This window comes from Anastrepha ludens, chromosome X (assembly GCF_028408465.1).
Source record: "Anastrepha ludens isolate Willacy chromosome X, idAnaLude1.1, whole genome shotgun sequence".
NCBI classification, from domain to species: domain Eukaryota; kingdom Metazoa; phylum Arthropoda; class Insecta; order Diptera; family Tephritidae; genus Anastrepha; species Anastrepha ludens.
In genome coordinates, this window is record NC_071503.1 from 32,203,763 (window position 1) to 32,225,432 (window position 21,670).

General features: G+C 45.1%; 3 protein-coding genes across 3 annotated transcripts in view; 1 reads left to right on the plus strand and 2 right to left on the minus strand.

The window, feature by feature from the left end:
• Nucleotides 1-21,670, plus strand: part of LOC128869370 (uncharacterized) — a 98,065-nt gene that overhangs the window by 65,273 nt on the left and 11,122 nt on the right. The window lies entirely within an intron of this gene.
• LOC128869895 (uncharacterized) lies at nt 2,059-3,999 on the minus strand. Its single transcript, XM_054112492.1, has one exon. It carries the CDS (start codon nt 3,997-3,999, stop codon nt 2,059-2,061), a length of 1,941 nt encoding a protein of 646 aa, XP_053968467.1.
• On the minus strand, nt 7,827-8,330 carry LOC128869372 (uncharacterized; the record flags this gene model as incomplete). The annotated part of the gene is made up of 1 exon (XM_054111914.1): nt 7,827-8,330. A coding segment is annotated over one exon (504 nt), but the record flags the coding sequence as incomplete, so codon positions are not given.

Sequence of the window (21,670 nt, forward strand, 5' to 3'; positions counted from 1 at the left end):
TTGAGTCAGTATTATGCCCAGATTTCCCGAGGCAGACCATCGTGCCATGACGGCTGATGCAGCTACCGCACGATGGATGTTGATCTGGAATACTGTCAAGATTTTCGGGTTTCCTCTGGCTCTCGCGCCCTTTTGTCCAGCTCGAGCTTACCTAAATCCAGCCCCTCCAGGAGTTCTTGTTTCGTGGGGATATCGGCCGTCCCAGTAACTTGCCTGGCTTGGGCTGGTCGAGTAACTTGCCTGGACTGTGTCAACCCAGTGACTTGCCTGGGTTCCCCATCAGAAGGGCTGTTGTTGTTGTAGCAGCATAAACCATTCCCCTACCTACATACGGGGAATGCTGCTGGAGTGACAGTCCTTGGCCGGATATAAATCCGGGTCGTTTCGGTAACGTGGAACCGACTGTCGTGGAAACGACAGAAGGGCCTTCTACCGTAGTTGGTATGGTAGAAGTAGGTACCATTTTTACTAAAGGATCACTACCCTCATCCGTAACCATTTGTTTAGGCTCTGCTTCCTTATCCCACGGCAGCTTTCTGCCTCCATGGGTCATCGTCAATGCTCAGGTTAAGCCTGAGCTCTGCATCCTCGACGTCGCTGCTCAGAATACACCACGCTTCAGCTTTCAAGCTGCTGTTCTGAGCTTTCAGCAGCCCTACTGCATATTTCACAGACTTATCTGCTCCCATTGGCTCGTACTCTGTGACATTGTGCATAGGAGGTATAAGGGGGGACCCTTGTCAAGCTGCGAGATTTTGATCTTAGCTGTACGGTTGTCAGGTCATATGTTTTGAGAGCTGTCCACTCCTTGATGTTGTCGAGTCACGTCATTTTCTTCCTATCATCTTTGTTCTTAAAATTTTTCTTGTATCAGCAGTTTTAAAAGATTTATTTGTCACCTCTTGTTAAACAAAGGAATGTCAAGAATAGCCAATTTATATTTATTCTGTTTAAAATTTATATTAAAAAAAACGTATAATTAATTAAAAGAAATACACAGGTGTGAGGAACATCCACTCGCACTTTCAACGAACCGACGACTACTCTTTTCGAACGTCAACCAGCGAATGCCCTCTCACATGCAAACTGTCGGTGACAGCTCGGCCTTTCCTGACATTTCGTCCTGCATGGACGAATCTTCTTCGTCATCATGAATGTCTAATTCTGGACTATTAGCGCACCATGGTTTGAGATTATCGGCGGACAGCACATTGCAATAGCGGCCCTGAGTGACCATCGTATCCGGTAAATCTTCCACGATATAGCGGTCGTAGTTTAATACCTTCGTCACCTGGTATGGACCCTTGTACATAGGATCGAGTTTGTGGGATTCACCCGTAGCTGTAAACACATTGTCAATTACCACCAAGTCGCCAACTTCGTACTTGTGCGGTTTCTGATGTCGTTTGTCGTATCTCTCTTTCCATTTAGTACGTTCGGTCATAATATTGGACGCTGCTATGTCGCGTTTCTCCTCCATGTCTGACACATGGACAACTTCATCATGCATAGCTTGGATCATTCGGTTGTGACTAACATCCCTTGGATCGAAGTAGAACACAAGATCGTTTGGGCTGTGTTTCGTTACCTCATTCTTCTGCGAATTTATACTCCATTGGATGGCCATCAATGACTCATCCCATACCTTGTTATTTTCCACTGTACATCTTAGAGCGTTCAATAGAGTTTTATTCGCGCGCTCAACCTGCCCATTGGCTCTTGGAGTTCTGATAGCGGTTTTGACATGCTGGGTTTTAGTACCTGGTCGATGCTCACATGTAAAATCAAATTCTTGTAGTCTTAGCCACCACCTGGCAATGCGCGGCTTCAATGTTGTAGTGGACTTAGTTGTTGCAATTATAACCTCGTCAACGTAGCTTATAATTTTGTTTCGGCTTCTCAAACCACGTACAAGTTGAATAATCATCTCCTGAAATACCATTGGCGCATTTCGAAGTCCAAATGGCATTACATTATACTCGTATAACCCCTCAGGTGCCAAAAACACTGTGAGCTTCTTGCTCTCTTCATGTAATGGAATTTGATAATATGCTGCAGTCATATCAAGGGTGGTGAAAACGTATTACCCCCAAGCTTTGACAACTGCTCTTCTACTATTGGCATTGGAAATTGTTTCTTTATCGTGACCGCATTCAGTGCCCTAAAGTCAACGCACATTCTACCTTCCCCGTTTGACTTCTTCACTATTACAACTGGAGCTGCGTAAGGCGATGAGCTCTGACGAATTATATTGTGCTTAAGCAAGTCGTCAATTATCGTGGAAAGTACAGGTCTTTGGATGAAAGGCACCTGGTACTGCCTACCTGTAATTGGTTTCTCGGTGCTGACAAGGATTTCCATAGTTGTTGTTTTACAACGTCCAAGCTTTCCTAAATCTTCTGCAAAACAATCATCGTATTTTTCAAGTAAATGAAGTACTTCATGCATTTCATCTTTACTTAATGATACGTCCACATTAAAACCGTTTGCAGTATTTTTCTGTATTTGCATATTTCCCGACTGTATAACTAATGAACAATCTTTTTGACACAAAACATCTCGTCCAATGAACAGATCGTATGGCATAAACTCATCGGGTACTATCTGCAATTTCGTATTCAATGCGATGCCTTCTATAACTAAATTTACTTCAATTTCTTCTTTGCTTTCAACGCTTGCACCCCCAAATCCCTCTAACTTTCTAACACATACTTTCTTTTCCGCATTGGTTGGTACTTTGGATTCGGATATGAGTGATGTGTCACTGCCAGTATCGATAAACGCCGAATACTGGTCACCATTCAGCAGAACACTTGACAATAACGGTGGATATAAATTTTCAGTAACTACCGTCGCAACCGTTGATTTTTCATAGCGGCAAGACTTAGAATCGTGTCCCACCTTGTTACATTTTGCGCATCTTTCCTTTCTTGGAGGCTTTGGACAATTTGCTGCAATGTGTCCATACTCGTTGCAATTAAAACATTTTATAGATTTCTTCTCTGTAGTAACATTTCGTGTTACCTCGTTTACATTTCTATTACCAATATCTGTACCTTTGAACGCACAATATACATCTGCTAAACTATCAAGAGAACGCAACAAATCGTTACACGTTGATAATTTCATTGCCAAAAGGGTGCGTGTTAAATTACTGTCATTTAGCCCCCGAATAATATATGTATTGATTGATTCTTCATCAACCTTACCTCGCCTACCAATATTTAACATAGTGTAATAATATTGACTCATCGTTTCACTTGTTCGCCTCTTTCTTCGTGATAATTCCATGTGCACTTCTGCCGTACACATTGTGAAAGGAAAATCTGTTTGAAATGCTGATACAAAAGCTGACCATCGTTGAAATACGGTTTGTGCATCGAGCCATTCTTTGGCCACCCCTTTCAACTTTGATTGAGCGGCTAACAAAATTTCTTGCTCAGACCATTCGTATGCTTCTCGTAGCTGTATAACTTTATCAACAAACTGTTTCGATGTTAAACTCCCTTTTAATGGATCAAAATCAGGTAATAATGCGATGATGTCGTGTACTGCGCTTCTTTTCCATTCACTTTGCGTCGTTGGGACTAACAATGGACGATCTACTGCTATTGGTGTACTACTAATATCATGTTGTGATGAACTCCTTGGTATTTCAGCGTGAGCCTCTATTGTGGCAGTTGAACGGTTATCGTGGCAACTAACTTCTGCTGGAATCGTTGTGGCGTTCGACGGTGTTAACGTTTGCCTTATCTGTACTGTCACCAAATCGTTTACAGACTTAGCTAGCCCCGCAATAATACCACGCATTTCTTCCATTTGCTTCTGCATAGCTGTAACTTCGCTGCTTACCTCCAACTCTTCAGCATCAACTTCATCAGCTCCGTAAATTTCTGTCAATTTCAGAATTTTTGCTGCTTTATTGCCCATTATCGTTGCACCTTGGTTTTGTAGCAATTTGTTGATTTGATCAACCCTTAAACTGTTTAATTTGATCATTTTTCCCATATTACAGTCTAATTAAAAATGAAAAAACCGGCTTGCTTTAAGTTCTTCAGAAATTCACTTCTAATCACGTTGGTTTTCCTTGAACGTCTACTCGTTGTTATGCCCGTATGGCTCACAATAATTCCCCTCAATAGAATTCCAGAACGTTCTTCAATATTGCAGCTATAAACACCACTGCACGTTGTACGTTGCTCTTAAGCCGTTGCAAAAACACAACACAAAAACCCCTACTCTTGCTTTTTGTTTTTGCGTTCTCGTCGTTTTATTTCTATCGAAGTCGTTGCAAACGCACAAACGAAACCTCTGCTTGTGCTCTTACTCTCGTTACTTCGATCGTTGATTTGTTGGGAGTTACATCCCTATCTGACTTCCAGTGAAAGCTTGGTGACATTCGGTTCAGTGAAACCGAAGTTATTGCGTCTAAAGTGTCAGTACGTTTATGTCATCGGTACAAAAATGAGTTTTGAATAAAGCGCTAATATCGAATTTTGTTTTAAAATCGGTAAAACGTTTACCGAAACATTTGAATTGCTGCTATCTCGTGCCAGAATTCATGAGTGGCCGAATTTAGTAATCACCACTCCATCGAAATTGTTCGTACATATATCAAAAAATTTTGAAATTCATGGAATCGGAGTTGAATATCTTCAAAACATCGATTTATCGCATTTTAGCTGATCATTTGGGCTTACGTAAGGTCTGTGCATGTTTCATTCCGAACAAGTTAACTGAGGGCCAAAAATTGTTCAGAATTCAACATTCGAAAGACCTCGATAAAGAGGCGAGAAAAGACGAGAACTTCTTTCACCTTGTGACACTGTAACTGGTGATGAAATGTGGGGTTTCCAAAATGAACCTGAAACCAAGCGTCAAAGTGCCGAATGGAAGTCCCCAAAATCGCGTTTGGAGAAGTCAAGAATCAAGTCGGTGCTCATTTGTTTTTACGGTTCCAAGGGAATTGTCCACAAGGAGTTCGTGCCAAGCTGTCAATGGAATTTTCTGTATTGGCGTTTTGAAGTGTTTGTTGAATCCCATTCGTCGTATTCGCCCTGAATACTTCGAAGGAGGAAGCTCTCTCTTCAATCCACACTTGTGACTGATTTTTTGACTTGAAATCACATTTTAACCATCAATAACTCACCGTACTTCTCCCTGTGACTTCTACCTATTAGAAAAATTGCATTTGACCATGAAAGGAAAACGTTTTACCGTCCGTATAAGCCATCCAAAATGCTCGTACCGACATCCCGAAGGACATTCCGCTAAATGAACTGGAAAACTCTTTCGAAAAGCGACCTTTTATGTCCGTTAGCATGTTCCTAGAGGTTGGCATTCTATTTAGCACTATATCATTTGATATTTAGTCAGTCCAGCTTATTCTCATAATTTTTCTATAGCACCACATTTCGAAGGCTTCTGGTCGGTGTATGCTTTTGGTTTTCAACGTCCAGGCTTCGCATCCATTTAAAAGTGTTGACCATACATAACATTTTAAAAATCTTGTCTTTAATCCAATTGTTACGTCCCGGCGTGTCAATATTTTTTTAATCTTCTGGAAGTCCGCTCTAGCCATTTCTACTCGGCCTCTTATTTCATGATCATGGTCCCATTGGTTGTTGTTGTTGTAGACGTAACTTACCTATATCATTGTAGTGTAATCACCGGTCATCTTGGTCTAGCTCATCTAACGGTAGGCCCAGGAAACTTGCTGTTTCGGCAGGTTGGGCCCAGAGGGAGTGAGGTGTTAGATGAGTGGTTTTGATGGGCATGTAAAAAGCTGGTTAGTGTTGTTGTTGTTGTTGTTGTTGTTGTTTTAACAGTATTGGTAGCCCTGTCAGTGTAGGCATATCACCGGTCATCTTCGTCTAGCTCATCTAGGGGTAGGCCCAGGGAACATGCTTTTTCGACAGGTTGGGTCCAGAGGGAGAGGGGTGTTCGATGAGACGGTTTTAGGGGGCATGTGAAGAGGTGGTTAGTGTCGTGCAGAGTACCTTCACATGCCGAACATGTGTTTGGAATGTCGGGGCCGATTCTGGATATGTAGGAGTTTAACCTGCTACAGTATCCAGAACGTAGTTGTGCCAATGTTACACGAATCTCACGGGGAAGCTGGAGCTCTTCGTCTGCAATAGGTGGTAGTTGGACTCCGATTACGGCATTCACAGGACGGGAGTTCATGAAGGTGGTGACGGTCTCCCGGTGGATGTCGTTTATTGACTGTCTAAATACTGTCCGGTCCAGTAGGTTTCGGTCAGTTTTGTCCTGGATTTCGTCAGCGTAGTCTAAGAGGTGTCTCCTGACGTGCCTGGGAGGCGGCTCAGGCTCAAGCAGGTGTCTGCAGGGGTGAAACCTGCGGTAACATCCCAGCAGGAACTTGTGATCCGCTACTGGGAGCATTTGTGCTTCGTTATGCAGGTGTTGAATGGGAGACATCAGGAGGCAACCGGTCGCTGTCAGAATGGCGGTATTTTGACATGTCTGTAGCTTTATCCACTGCGTGTCACTAGTTCCAGGCGACCACACAGGCGCAGCATAGTTCAGAACCGGCCGACCAATTGCCTTAAATGTCGAAAGCAACAGTTCTTTGTCTTTGCCCCAAGTGCTGCCGGCCAGCGATTTGAGGACGATGTTGCGATTTTCGACTTTAGTGGCAATTGCGGTTGTGTGCGCAGAGAAGGAGAGCAAGCTGTCAAAGGTTACATCCAAAATTTTGGGGTTATTTACCGTCGGAATTGGTGTGTCGTCGACTTTTACCTTAAGAGACAGCTTGACCTCCTTTCTCCAGGTGGTAAAGAGGGTCGCCGTGGACTTGGTGGGGGAAAGTTGGAGATTCCTCGCAGTGAAAAAGCGAGAAAGGTCGGTGAGGTAGTTGGAACACAGGCCATCAATGTCATTGCCCGACGCCATTATCGTGCAGTCGTCAGCGTATGAGATCAGGGAAACTCTCACTGGTGGTTGGGGGAGCTTCCAGATGTAGAAGTTGAATAGCAAAGGAGAAAGGACACCACCCTGCGGTACACCTTGCTTAATCTCCCTCTGCTGTGATGTTTGATCTCGAAAAATCACTGACGAGTGCCGACCGCTCAGGTAGTTTGCGGACCACCTCTTCAGCCCTGGCGGGAGTGTCGACTGATAAATATCATCTAGTAGCGTGGAATGGCTGACTGTATCGAAAGCCTTCTTCAGGTCCAACGCTACTAGGACAGTCCTCTCCCAGGGACGGTTTTGGCTAAGCCCGCGATTTATCTGGGCGTTTATGGCGGTGAGTGCAGTGGTGGTGCTATGCACTCGTCGGAATCCCTGTTGATGTGGGGCTGGGGCCAGGTGTTTCGTGAAGAGTGGGAGTAGGAGGGTTTCAAGTGTCTTCACTACTGGGGAAAGGAGAGTTATCGGACGATAAGATTCCCCTTGGTTGGCGGGTTTCCCAGGTTTCAGGGATGATGAGAGTGGCCAAGGACAGATTGAAGACCCTTGTGAGGAATCCTACTCCCAGAGGTCCCAGATGCTTCAGCATCAGCGCGTTTAATCCGTCAGGGCCAATGGCTTTTGATGATTTCGATTTGTTGATGGCCCCCTGAACCTGATCACCGGAGAAAGTAAGTGGCGCACTGTCGTTCGTCAGTTTGTGCAGCCTTCTGGTAGCACGACGTTTGGTTCTGTCGCCCGGAGGATGCAGTATGAAAAGCCGGCTAAAATAGCTCGCGCATTTCTTCGGGTCCGACGAAGTGCAACGGTTGAAGGTGATAGCCACCTTGTCGTTGTGCTTCGTCGGGTTCGACAGGGACCTAACGGTGGACCAGGTGCTCAACCCATTTGATCCGCTTATGTTGATTTACCAGTTGCCGGATCTCCAAATTGAGATCCCTTATGCGGGGATCCCCGGGATCGGCCTGGCGAAGGTGGTCACGCTCGTTTGCTAAGCTGGCTGCTTCGGCTGGAAAATGGGGACGAATGTCCTTAAAATTTCCAGCTGGAATGAAGGGAGCCGCAGCAGCTGTGAGCACCTTGTGGAATGCGCGTTCAGTGGGGACGGGAAGAGCGGCGAAGGTGTCCTCGGTGAGTTCCGTGAAGCCGGCCCAATTAGCTTTTTTAAAGTTAAAGTAGAACCGGTGATTCGCGGAAGCAAAGTCGGCAGGTCTCTCAATCGAGACGATAATGGGCAAGTGGTCTGATGCAAGCGATGGCATAGGTCGCCACGTTATGCTATTTATCAGACCCGCGCTAGCTATTGTTAGGTCAGGCGAGCTGCTGCAATTGCCCACTACCCTGGTGGGGGCGTTGTCGTTCGCAGTGCTGAATGTCGAATCGTCTATCTGCTCTGCCAGTTGCTGTCCCCTACGATCATTTGGCAGGCTTGAATGCCAAAAGTCGTGTTGCGCATTAAAGTCACCTACAACCAATCGGTTTTCACCTCTGATGAGCGCACCTATATCAGGGTGATATCCTGCCGGGCAGCAGGTGACAGGGGGTATATATATGTTAAATATTTCGAGCTTGGAATCGCCTGTCTGGATAGCTATGCCTTGACATTCTAAGGTGCTGTCCCTGCGGTCGATTTCCTCATCGATGAGACGATACTGCACTGTGTGGTGGACTATAAACGCTAGGCCACCACCATTGTCTCGCTCGCGATCGTGTCTGTGCACCTTATAGCCATCCCTGGTGATCAGAGATGACCTAGCGTGCAGCTTTGTTTCTTGGACCGCAGCTATTTTAATACTGTGACGGCTCATAAAGTCAACTATCTCGTCGACCTTACTCGTAAGTCCGTTGTAGTTAAATAGTAAAAACTTGAAGCTTCTCGGTAAGGTCTGTGTAACTCGGAGGGTGAGGGACGCAGCCGGTTCTACGTTACCGGAATGACTCGGGTTTTTCCCGACCAAGGGCTGCCGCCCCAGTATACTAGCCCTGTCTTACACTGACCTCACCGAGAAGCTTCAAGCTTCTCCAGTTTAACTGCAACGGACTTACGAGTAAGGTCGACGAGATAGTCGACTTTATGAACCGGCACAGTATCAAGATAGCTGCGGTCCAAGAAACAAAGCTGCACGCTAGGTCATCTCTGATCACCAGGGATGGCTATAACGTGCACAGACACGACCGCGAGCGAGACAACGGTGGTGGCGTAGCGTTTATAGTCCACCACACTGTGCAGTATCGTCTTATCGATGAAGGAATCGACCCCAGGGACAGCACCTTAGAATGTCGAGGCATAGCTGTCCGGTCAGGCGATTCCGAGCTCGAAATTTTTAATATATACATACCCCCTGTCACCTGCTGCCCGGCAGGATATCACCCTGATATAGGTGCGCTCATCAGAGGTGAAAACCGATTGGTTGTAGGTGACTTTAATGCGCATCACGATCTTTGGCATTCAAGCCTGCCAAATGATCGTAGGGGACAGCAATTGGCAGAGCAGATAGACGACTCGACATTCAGCACAGTGAACGACGACGCCCCCACCAGGGTAGTGGGCAATTGTAGCAGCTCGCCTGACCTAACAATAGCTAGCGCGGGTCTGATAAATAGCATAACGTGGCTACCTATACTATCGCTTGCATCAGACCACTTGCCCATTATCGTCTCGATCGAGAGACCTGCCGATTTCGTTTCCGCGAATCACCGGTCCTATTTTAACTTTATAAAAGCTAATTGGGCCGGCTTCACGGAATTCACCGAGGACACCTTCGCCGCTCTTCCCATCCCCACTGATGTGCGCGTCGGCGAACGCGCATTCCGCAAGGTGCTCACAGCTGCTGCGGCTCGCTTCATCCCAGCTGGATGTTATAAGGACATCCGTCCTCACTTCCCAGCAGAAGCAGCCAGTTTAGCAAACGAGCGTGACCACCTACGCCAGGCCGATCCCGGGGATCCCCGCATAAGGGATCTCAATTTGGAGATCCGGCAACTGGTAAATCAACACAAGCGGACTAAATGGGTTGAGCACCTGAAGACTTGTAACCTCACCTCCGGAGTGAGTAAGCTCTGGTCCACCGTTAGGTCCCTGTCGAACCCGACGAAACACAACGACAAGGTGGCTATCACCTTCAACGGTTGTACTTCGTCGGACCCGAAGAGATGCGCGAGCTATTTTAGCCGGCTGTTTACACTGCATCCTCCGGGCGACAGAACCAAACGTCGTGTTACCAGAAGGCTGCACAAAGTGACGAACGACAGTGCGTCACTTACTTTCTCCGGTGATGAGGTTCAGGGGGCCATCAACAAGTCGAAATCATCGAAAGCCATTGGCCCTGACGGACTTAACGCGCTGATGCTGAAGCATCTGGGACCCCTGGGAGTAGGATACCTCACAAGGGTCTTCAATTTGTCTCTGGCCACTCTCATCATCCCTGACAAGTGGAAAGCAGGGAGAGTGGTCCCACTATTGAAACCTGGGAAACCCGCCAACCAAGGGGAGTCTTATCGGCCGATAACTCTCCTTTCCCCAGTAGTGAAGACACTTGAAACCCTCCTACTCCCACTCTTCACGACCCACCTGGCCCCAGCCCCACATCAGCACGGATTCCGACGAGTGCACAGCACCACCACGGCACTCACCGCCATAAACGCCCAGATAAATCGCGGGCTTAACCAAAACCGCCCCTGCGAGAGGACTGTCCTAGTAGCGTTGGACCTAAAGAAGGCTTTCGATACAGTCAGCCATTCCACGCTACTAGATGATATTTATCAGTCGACACTCCCGCCAGGGCTGAAGAGGTGGTCCGCGAACTACCTGAGCGGTCGGCACTCGTCAGTGATTTTTCGAGATCAAATGTCAAAGCAGAGGAAGATTAAGCAAGGTGTACCGCAGGGTGGTGTCCTTTCACCCTTGCTTTTTAACTTCTACATCTCGAAGCTCCCCCAACCACCAGCGGGAGTTTCCCTGATCTCATACGCTGACGATTGCACGATAATGGCGTCGGGCAATGACATCGATGGCCTGTGTTCCAACTACCTCACCGACCTTTCTCGCTTTTTCACTGCGAGGAATCTCCAACTTTCCCCCACCAAGTCCACGGCGACCCTTTTCACCACCTGGACAAAGGAGGTCAAGCTGTCCCTTAAGGTAAAAGTCGACGACACACCAATTCCGACTGTGAATAACCCCAAAATTTTGGGTGTAACCTTTGACAGCTTGCTCTCCTTCTCTGCGCACACAACCGCAATTGCCACTAAAGTCCAAAATCGCAACAAGGTCCTCAAATCGCTGGCCGGCAGCACTTGGGGCAAGGACAAAGAACTGTTGCTTTCGACATTTAAGGCAATTGGCCGGCCGGTTCTAAACTATGCTGCGCCTGTCTGGTCGCCTGGTACTAGTGATTCGCAGTGGATAAAGCTTCAGACATGTCAGAATACCGCCATTCGGACAGCGACCGGGTGCCTCCTGATGTCACCCATACAACACCTGCACAACGAGGCACAAATGCTCCCAGTCGCGGAGCACAACAAATTGCTCAGCAAGCAGTTCCTGCTGGGGTGTTACCGCAGGTTTCACCCCTGCAGACACCTGCTTGAGCCTGAGCCGCCTCCCAGGCACGTCAGGAGACACCTCCTCGACTACGCTGACGAACTCCAGGACAAAACTGACCGAGACCTACTGGACCGGACAGTATTCAGAGAGTCAATAAACGACATTCACCGGGAGTCCGTTACCACCTTCATGAACTCCCGTCCCGTGAATGCCGTAATCGGAGTCCAACCACCACCCATTGCAGATGAAGAGCTCCAGCTTCCCCGTGAGACTCGTGTAACATTGGCACAATTACGTTCTGGATATTGTAGCAGGTTAAACTCCTACTTATCCAGAATTGACCCCGGCATACCAAACACATGTCCGGCATGTGAAGGTACCCCGCACGACACTAACCACCTCTTCACATGCCCCCTTAATCAGACTCATCTAACCCCCCTCTCCCTCTGGACCCAACCCGTCGAAACAGCATGTTTCCTGGGCCTACCCCTAGATGAGCTAGACGAAGACGACAGATGATATACCTACACTGACAGGGCTAACTATGCTGTTAAAACAACAACAAACAACAGCTAGCCCTGTCTAGTGAACTGTAAGCTGGCTAGTGTCGTGCGCGGTGCCTTCACATGCCGGACATATGGTTAGTATGTCGGCGTCGATTCTGGATAGGTAGGAGTTTATCCTGCTCCAGAAGGTAATTGTACCAATGTTACGGTCGAATCTCGCGGAAGGTGGAACTCTTCGTCTGCAATGGATGGTGGTTGGACTCCGATTACGGCATTCGGTGGTCGGGAGCTTAAAAAGGTGGTGATGGTCTTTCGATGAATGTCGTTTATTGTCTGTCTAAACACTGTCTAGTCCAGTAATTGTGATGTACTATACTCCCAATGGACCCAGCTTTTTCAACATCAAAGCCAATGGCTTTAGAAGATTTCATTTTGTTGATGGCACCCTGCTGTATTTCGTCAGTTTGTGCAGCCGTCTGGTGGCACGGCGCTGGGATCTGTCGGCCGAAGGATGCAGTATGAATTACCGGCTGAAATAGCTTGCGCATCTCTTCGGGTCCGACGAATACAACCGTTGAAGGTGATATCCACCTTGTCGTTGTGCTTCTTCGGGTTTGACAGGGACCATATGGTGTACCAGAGCTTAGGCACACCAGAGGTGAAGTTTTTCGTTGCTCCCGAATTGAGATCCTTTATGCGAGGATCCACGGGATCGACCTGGTGTAGGTGGTCACGCTAGTTTCCAGAACAACTGCTTCAGCTGGGAAATTTGGACGTATGTCCCAGATTCTTCCGGCAAATATGAAGCGAGCCGCGGCAGCTGTGATCACCTTGCGGAATGCGCGTTCGCCTACGCGCATATCAGTGGGGATGGGGAGAGTGGCGAAGGTGTCCTCGGTAAATTCCGAACCCCGAGAGACATTCTACCCTCTCATATTGTAGAGCTCCTAAACATTTCATTCGGGTTCTAGCTAATGCAGGGCAAGAACATAGAAGGTGTTCAAGAGCTTCCCTCTCTTCTAGTTTATTGCAAAATCTGAAGCTATCATTGTTTGCAATTCCCATCGTGTACGCGTGAGCCGCTAACAAATTGTGGCCTGTCAGTATACCTACGATAGTCCTACTTTCGTTTGGGGTCGAAACCCTCCCCGTGGGCAAATGCAAATCCCATAATCAGTTTTCTGCTGCATTGAAAATATTTCATATGAAAATTTTTTGTTCCAATTCCAATTGAAAAACCAAGAATTTTTCGAAGGCTGACGCAACGTCATGACTCACAGCATTGAAGATTATTATCGCATTAGCACCTACATCCCATACTTGGATCAGTTCACTACACATCTACAGGATCTATTTTTGAAGCATCGGAAAATCTTGGCGAATTTCGCTTGTCTTTGCCCCAAAATAATGCCAACTTTCGATGAAGCGTCTTGTAAAGATCTGTTCCAATCGTATGCTCCAATTTTGCAAGATACCTTCCCGGAAACATGGATAAGTGAAGTTCAAATTTGGAGAGAACCACCGCAGGTACAGACATCCATAATCCGCTTGAAGCCCTAGACATTTGCAAAAAAGACGCCTTTCCGAATGTCCACCAAATTTTTCGGATAATGGCGGTCAGCAAACGAAAGGTCTTTTTCCACGCTGCGACGCTTGAAATCTTTCCTGAGGTCTACAATAAGAGAAGATCGTTTGAATGGACTTGCTTCTATGAATATTTATCGCAACGTGAATGTAGACATTGACTTCGTATTGAAAGAATTTTTTTGCGTACCTCGAAGAGTCGCAATGTTATCGGCGCATAGATCAGCATTGGGAAAAGTGCATGCAGTCATTAGACTTTGAATGAAACCATGTTAAAATGTTTTTAATAAGATGGAAATTCAAATATAATGACCTAAACCACTTCTTGAAGGTATGCGAGCATCAGAAAGATTTGGCGAAGCTGCTTTTCATTGCAAAATATTTTTAATGTATATAACTAATATATTCATTGTATAAAACAGAACAGAAAAAATATTTTACTTCTTTTTACATGTAATCCCTGCACACGATCCTTAAACACTCAACAAAAAGGCAATTTTTCTTTACTATCTCATTTAACGTATATTGAAAGAGGTTAATCGCATTTATTAAATCTTATTTGTGAATGAAATTTAAATCCAGAACCATCGCTATCCTGTCAGAGTATGGAAATAAATTTGGTAACTTTCCCCACAAAGCTTTTTCGCGATCATAATGACTACACCTCTTCTGTCTTGAAGAGTCATTTCCTGAGTAATAAAACTGAACGCTTTTTTTATACAGCCGTTTGATTGCCACTAGGTATTGCTTATACCAAGAAAGTCAAGATTTAGTCTGTTAAATTCATTGATTGTGTTGTCTAATTTACCTGATTCGTATAAACTTCTTACATTCCATGTCGCAATATTTACGTTCCGTAATTCCATTGCTCTTTATGTAAATTGCATAAATAATCACTGATCCAATTCATGATTCCTGCGGAAGTGATTCCGATTATTGGCTCTGGCTCTTGGGGGGGAACCGCTGATCCACGGTTGGCCAATTCATCGGCAATTTCGTTTCCTTGAACACCGGAGGGTCCTGGATCCCATATAAGTATAAGCCTGTTCTATCTTGCGACAGAATTAAGCTTTTTCTTACATTCTTGAACAATCTCTGAGGTTTGCTTCGCGTTCTCCAGGGCCTTCAGGGCAACTTAACAGTCATTGAAACCTCCTATCTGTTTTCCGCTCTATCTTTCGATTTTCCATTCGCCTACTCTCAGAATGTCAAAAATTTCCGTTTGGAATACAGTTGCCATTTCCTCCATAGTGATACCTATTACTATCGTTTAAGTACCATCCGGCTCCAGACCCTATTTCATTCTTGGACCCTTCGGTAAAGAAACCATCCATCAAACCTCTCTGAATGCATTCTGGATTGCTCCATTTCTCTCGCAATGGAAATCTGACATCAAATTTCCTTCCAAATGAAACGGTGGGTATCAGGTCGTCCTTAGGTGCCAAAAACAGTGCATACTGCTCAGATAGCAACTTAAAAATTTCTCTGTGCCCCGAAGTTCCGTCTGCGTGCCAGAAACCATATTTATGGAGTCTACATATTGCTTTTATTGCTTCCTGTTGCATATGTAGATCCAAGGACAGCAAATAAATCATAGCATTTAAGGCATCACCAGAGGTTCGTGCAAAGCCTCCTTGGGGATTTATCCGATGTTAGCGCACAGACATCGTCCGCATATGCTTGGACATGAAAACCGAGTTCCTGCATCTCCGCTAGTAGAGAGTCTACGACCAAGCACCACAGCATCGGAGAAAGAACACCCCATTGAGGACATCCTTGCTTGGCCCTGACGGTGATTATTTCGTCACTGTTCTCACCAGCTGTTAACAGCCTCTCAGAGAGCATGGAATATATCCACTTTACAATGATTTGATTAACTCCATGTCGTTAGGCAGAAGAACATATTGAGTCGAAAGTGGCATTATCAAAAGCCCCCTCACATGATTTTCCACTCTGGTAAGCGTGTTGATTTCTACTAAATGGACTTCTCGACAATACCACCACTCGTTCTAGACTTTTCAACACGAATGATATGAAACTGATTGGTCTAAAACTTTTTGTTAGGGAATAGTCGTCTTTTTCTGTTTTTGGAATGGTATATAACCAAGTGCAAAACAGGCTGTGAAGATCCTCTTTTGTATCCTCCTTTCTTAAGCATTGCGGGCTATATTCCGTCAGGTCCAGGCTACTTGAAGTTCTCGAAGAAAGACAAGGAAAAGCTTACCGTTTCTTTTTAACTATCCGAGTAGCAATATGCCAGCTATACCTAGAGGTTCCACCGTCGCTACCGTTATTGTTCATGCCACTCTCTACTTCAAAGAGTGTTCTACTACCCGGAAAATGGGTTTCGAGTAGAGCATTAAACGTTTCCGATTTGGAAATGGTGAATGAACCATTAAGTTTTCGAATGGAATCCATCTTTACTGAGCGATCTAGATGAAGGACTTTACAAAGACTCTGAATTTGAATTTGAATTTGAAGAGGTCGAGCCAAGGAGCACCAGGAGATTTGGTGGCTTCTAAAACACTCAGGCTAAAAAGCCCATTGTATTTAAAGCTCTGGAAAGGGGGTAGATAGTCGAGGAGGGAGGGAGAAAAGTATCAGAGAAAGAGATAGGAAAGAATAGAGACAGAGATAGAGATAGTTAGTCCTGTGAGAATTTTCCAGATTCTTTGGCAAATCTGTAAATATCCTCCAGTTTTAGAGAACGAATATTAGTCATTCCCATGACATCGGAACCCAATACTCGTAGTCGCGCTCTAGCAAAGGCAGGACACTCACAGAGAAAGTGCTCAGTGCTATCCGCCTCCTCCAAGCATGACAGGCATACCGGGTCCTCGATGATTCCAATGGTGGTCATATGCTGACCCCATGGGTTGTGTCCTGTAATGATGCCGACCATCAACCGAATGTCTTTCCTTCTAAGTTTTAGTAGAAAGTTTGACAGTTTTCTGTTCGGACTTGTCACAAAACACTTTGCAGTTCTGCAGCGTTCTAGACCGGACCATCGCTCTTTATGTAGATTGCCTACATAATCGTTGATCCAATTCATGATTAATGCCGAACTGATTCCGATTATTGGCTCTGGCCCCTGTGGGGGCACCGCTGATCCACGGTTGGCCAATTCGTCGGCAATTTCGTTTCCTTGAACACCGGAGTGTCCCGGAACCCATATAAGTACAAGCCTGTTTTGTCTTGCGACAGAATTAAGCTTCTTCTTACATTCTTGAACAATCTTTGAGGTTTGCTTCGCGTTCTCCAGGGCCGTCAATGCAGCCTGACTTGACTGTCACTGAAGACTCCAATCTGTTTCCCGCTCCATCTCCTCTCGATTATCCATTCGACTACTTATAGGATGGCAAAAACTTCTGTTTGGAAAACAGTTGCCATTCCCCCCATAACATAGTGATTCTTATTACTATCGTTTAAGTACCATCCGGCTCCAGACCCTATTTCAGTCTTGGACCAATCGGTAAAGAAAATATCCGTCAAACCTCCCTGCATGCAATCTGCATTGCTCCATTGCTCACGCAATGGAAATCTGACATCAAATTTCCTTCCGAATGAAACTGTGGGTATCAGGTCATCTTTAGGTGCCAAAAACAGTGGATACTGCTCCGACAGCAACTTAAAGATTTCTCTGTGTCCCGAAGTTCCACCTTCGTGCCAGAAACCATATTTATGGAGTCTACACATTGCTTTTATTGCTTCCTGTTGTATCTTAAGATCCAGGGGGAGCAAATCAAGCATAGCATTTAGGGCATCACCTGAGGTTGTACTCATGGCACCCGTGATGCATAAACATACACTTCTTTGCAGCCTGTATAGTTCCCGGATTGTGGACTTAACCATGCTCCGTCGCCACCAGACCACAGAAGCGTAAGTGATGATTGGTCTGATAAGTGCCGTGTATATCCATAGGACCACAGCAGGTTTCAGACCCCAAGTTTTGCCAAAGGCTCTACGGCATTGCTGAAAAATCTTCAATGCACGATTCACCTTCAGTGAAACGTGTGTCTCCCAGGTCAGCTTCTTATCCAAGATTACTCCTAGATATTTATTGGAACTTCGTTGGAAAGACCAAGTGTCACACCTTTCAGTGTTGGAAGACTGAGTCCATCCAATTTCCGTTTTCTCGTAAACAAGACTATGGTTGTTTTGTTCGGATTAACGGAAAGACCTTGTCTCATGCACCAATCATCGATTTTGTCAAGAATCCTCTGCACTTTCGTGCAAAGCCTCCTTAAGGATTTATTCGATGTTAGCGCACAGACGTCGTCCGCATGTGCTTGGACGTGAAAGCCGAGTTCCTGCCTCTTCGCTAATAGGGAGTCTACGACGAAGCACCACAGCAGCGGAGAAAGAACACCCCGTTGGGGACATCTTTGCTTGGCCCTGACTGTGATTTGCTCGTCATCGCTCCCACCAGCGGTTAACAGCCTCTCAGAGAGCATGGAGTATATCCATTTTATAATGGTTTGATTAACTCCGTGTCGTTCGGCAGAAGAACATATCGAGCCGAAAGTGGCATTATCAAAAGCCCCCTCAATGTCCACGAACACGCCCATTGTGTATTCGTCAGCTTCCAGCCCAGCTTCAATCTTGCTAACAAGATCGTGTAAGGCTGATTCACATGATTTTCCACTCTGGTAAGCGTGTTGATTTCTACTAAGTGGACTTCTCGGCAATACCTCCACTCGAATATGTTTCTCCACCACTCGTTCCAGACTTTTCAACATGAACGATGTCAAACTGATTGGTCTAAAACTTTTTGCTAGGGAATAGTCATCTTTTCCTGATTTCGGAATAAATACTACTCTTACGCGTCGCCATTGGGATGGTATATAACCAAATGCAAGACAGGCTGTGAAGATCCTTTTCACTGCCTCAATCAGCCTGTCTCCTCCTTTTTTAAGCATTGCATTAAGATAAGGAAAACCTTATCGATTCCCTTGTCGCTATCCGACTAGCAATATACCGGCTGTACCTAGAGGTTCCACCGTTGCCACCGTCATTGCTCATGCCACTCTCAGCTTCAGAGAGAGTTATACTACCCGGAAAATGGGTTTCGAGTAGAGCATTAAACGTTTCCGATTTGGAAATGGTGTATGAACCATCAGGTTTTCGAATGGAATCCAGCCTTACTGAGCGGTCTAAATGAAGGACCTTACAAAGTCTCGCTGTTTCCCTCATTTCTTCGACGTTACTGCAGAAATTTCTATAGGATTCAAGTTTGGCTTGCCGTACTTTTTGAAGTGAAAACTTCTTTAAAATCGTTGGGAGTGATTTGAGAAAAAGTGAAACGAAAAAAGCGACACTCTTGGCTACGAATATTACATATACACGTAGCGACGAACTAAATAACTTTTAGGCCAGCGCCGACAGCATGGCGCGATAGCCGAGCGGCTAGCAATGTGAGCTTCCGATCCAAAATCCTTGGTTCGAATCACAAGAAAAAAAATTTTTTTATACAGTTATTTTATTTTATTTTATGATATGTTTATGAGGAGCTTTTTTTAATGGCAGAAATACACTCGGTGTTTTGCCATTGCCTGCTGAGGGGTGAGCGCTATTAGAAAAATAGTTTTCCTTAATTTTGGTGTTTTCACCGACGTTCTCTCTGTGAATTCTGAATAGTAGTCACGCACCAACCCATTCGGCTACGGCGTTTGTTTAATTTTACTGATGCAAAAATGAGGAAAAATATATGAATAAAGTTTGCTTACTGTTTACACATTTTCCAAAGGTGACGGAGAACCAAAAAAAAAAGTCGATTTTCAAACAAATACGAGTGCATATGTGTAATTGTGTTAGAGTTTCGGTCACGCCCCAGCAAAACCTGCGTGCATATGTGTTTGTAACATTCAAAAAAATGTAATTGTGTTAGAGTTTCGGTCACGCAGGTTTTGCTGGGGACGCTCATAATAGCAACCGCGTGTGTATTTTTATATTCGTAAATATTTTAATTTTTAAATATTTACCGCAATTATGCCGAAAAATAATGCAGAAAAGTGTCGTGAATATCGACAGAAAAAAAAATCAATAAATAGCATCACGGAATTCATTCACGAAAATTTAATAAAGTATACACCAGAACTATCGCGGATACTTAGAAAAGATTACAATAAAGTTCCAATGATTTTAAGTGGCGATTTTAACGTAAATTTTGCATTGGACACAGCGGTTCCTTTAATTGACTTTCTCAATACAACATTCAATTTAAAAATGTGTAACAATCGCACTGAATCGACAATACGATCAAAAACAACCATTGACGCGGTATTTCAAAGACATGTTGATAACATCGAAACCAAAGCATTTGTATCATATTTTAGCTATCATAAGCCACTCGTATCATTTGTTGAAATTGAAAACATTGAGGATGAATAATAATAAAATGAAGAAAATAAAATATGAACTTTATAGCAATATTATAATGAACCTATAATTATCTTGCTCCTAATGCTGCTTTCGTCTTATTCTCTCTCAGTTTGTTTTACGGAAGGTTTCACTTCTATCGCGTCTAACCGTTAGACTGGTGTTTTTTTCTTATATTCTCTCTGTGTAAGTCGATGATTGGCCCAGTCCTCTTCTGTTTTGGTCTTCAAGGCCTTATTAAGAAGTTTCCTGGACCGTACACGAAGCTTCGACAGTTCAGGGTTCCACCAAGGAACCGCTTTCCCCTGTCTGCTTTGCCTGAGTGGACACAGTTCCTCAAAGCAATTGATTAAAGTACCTTCTAATTTCTTAGTAGCATCTTCAATAATTTCTGCTGATTTGAGTTTTTTCAGGTTTGGTAATCGCTCTGTTACAAGCTCACCATACCTGTCCCAGTCCACATTTCGAGGATTCCTACCGGAAGGTATTGATATTGTGTCAATTCCCAGTCGGAATTCGATAAGACGATGATCAGAAAGAGAGTCCTCTTCCAAAACTCGCCATCGGTTGATTTGATTTCCAACTGACCTATTGGTAAGTGTTAAATCAATCACCTCTTGTCTCCTTCTGGTCACAAAAGTTGGTTTGTTACCAGTGTTTTGGATGACCAAATCGGATGACAAGATAAAATCCAGTAACTTGAGACCTCTGGGGTTGCATTTGCTGCTTCCCCACACAATGTTCTGTGAATTTGCGTCACAGCCCACTATTAGCCCCAGATTATTGGATTCTGCGTACTTGACCACTTCTCTTAGCTCCCTCGAAGGAGGTGGCTGTAAAGAGTCATAGGGTAGGTAGGCCGAAACTATGATAGCTTCGACACTGTTCCCACTTTTCAAGTACTTTATTTTTGCAGCAACGATATCTCCGGAGCATAGCTCTTTTAACATCGTGTGTTCGATCAACCTCGGCATGATAATACATGCTCGCGGTCTCACATTCCCTTCACAATGAAGTATTTGTCCCCACGACATAGCACCTAGACCACAGATACGCTTGTGACATACCCATGGTTCTTGTATAAATATTATGTGTGGGTTTGTTTGCAGTTTTGCATGCCTACGGCACAAGAGAGCCGTATACGCTTTGCTATGCTGCAGATTTATTTGTGTAAATATAACTTCAGTCATGAGACTGAGTATATTTACGCTTTGTCCTCCACCTTATCCTGGACACGGAAGTGGATTCGCCCCAGATATAGGTGAGGACGGCACCCGTACTTCGACTTAAGAACCTTGAGGGACCCACGATCGATACCCAGTACCAGGTGGGAACCCGCCTCCGAAGTGGTAGCGGATTTCTGCCTGATGCACGAGTATACTCTCCAGAGAGTCGTGTCTAGATCCTTATTCTGAACACGGATGCGTTTGAGGAGTTCTGCTGAATTACAGGAAGGACCCGGAATCCAGACACTCGCTCGTACCAGCCTTTCTTTGCTACTCTCAACAAGAATAAACTTGCTGTTTTCGCAGGCTGGAATCTTTGCTATCGCTTTTTCTAGCCATTCTCGGGAAAAAGCATTGGAACAGTGCACCTTTACGATGCCATCCACCACGCTTTTCCCCTTGAACGTCGGCGCGTCTTTCGACTCACCGATAGCTTTCCAAAGATAGCTGTCAAGATAGTCTTGTTGCCCTTTGGACAGTAGACCATCTTGTTTGTC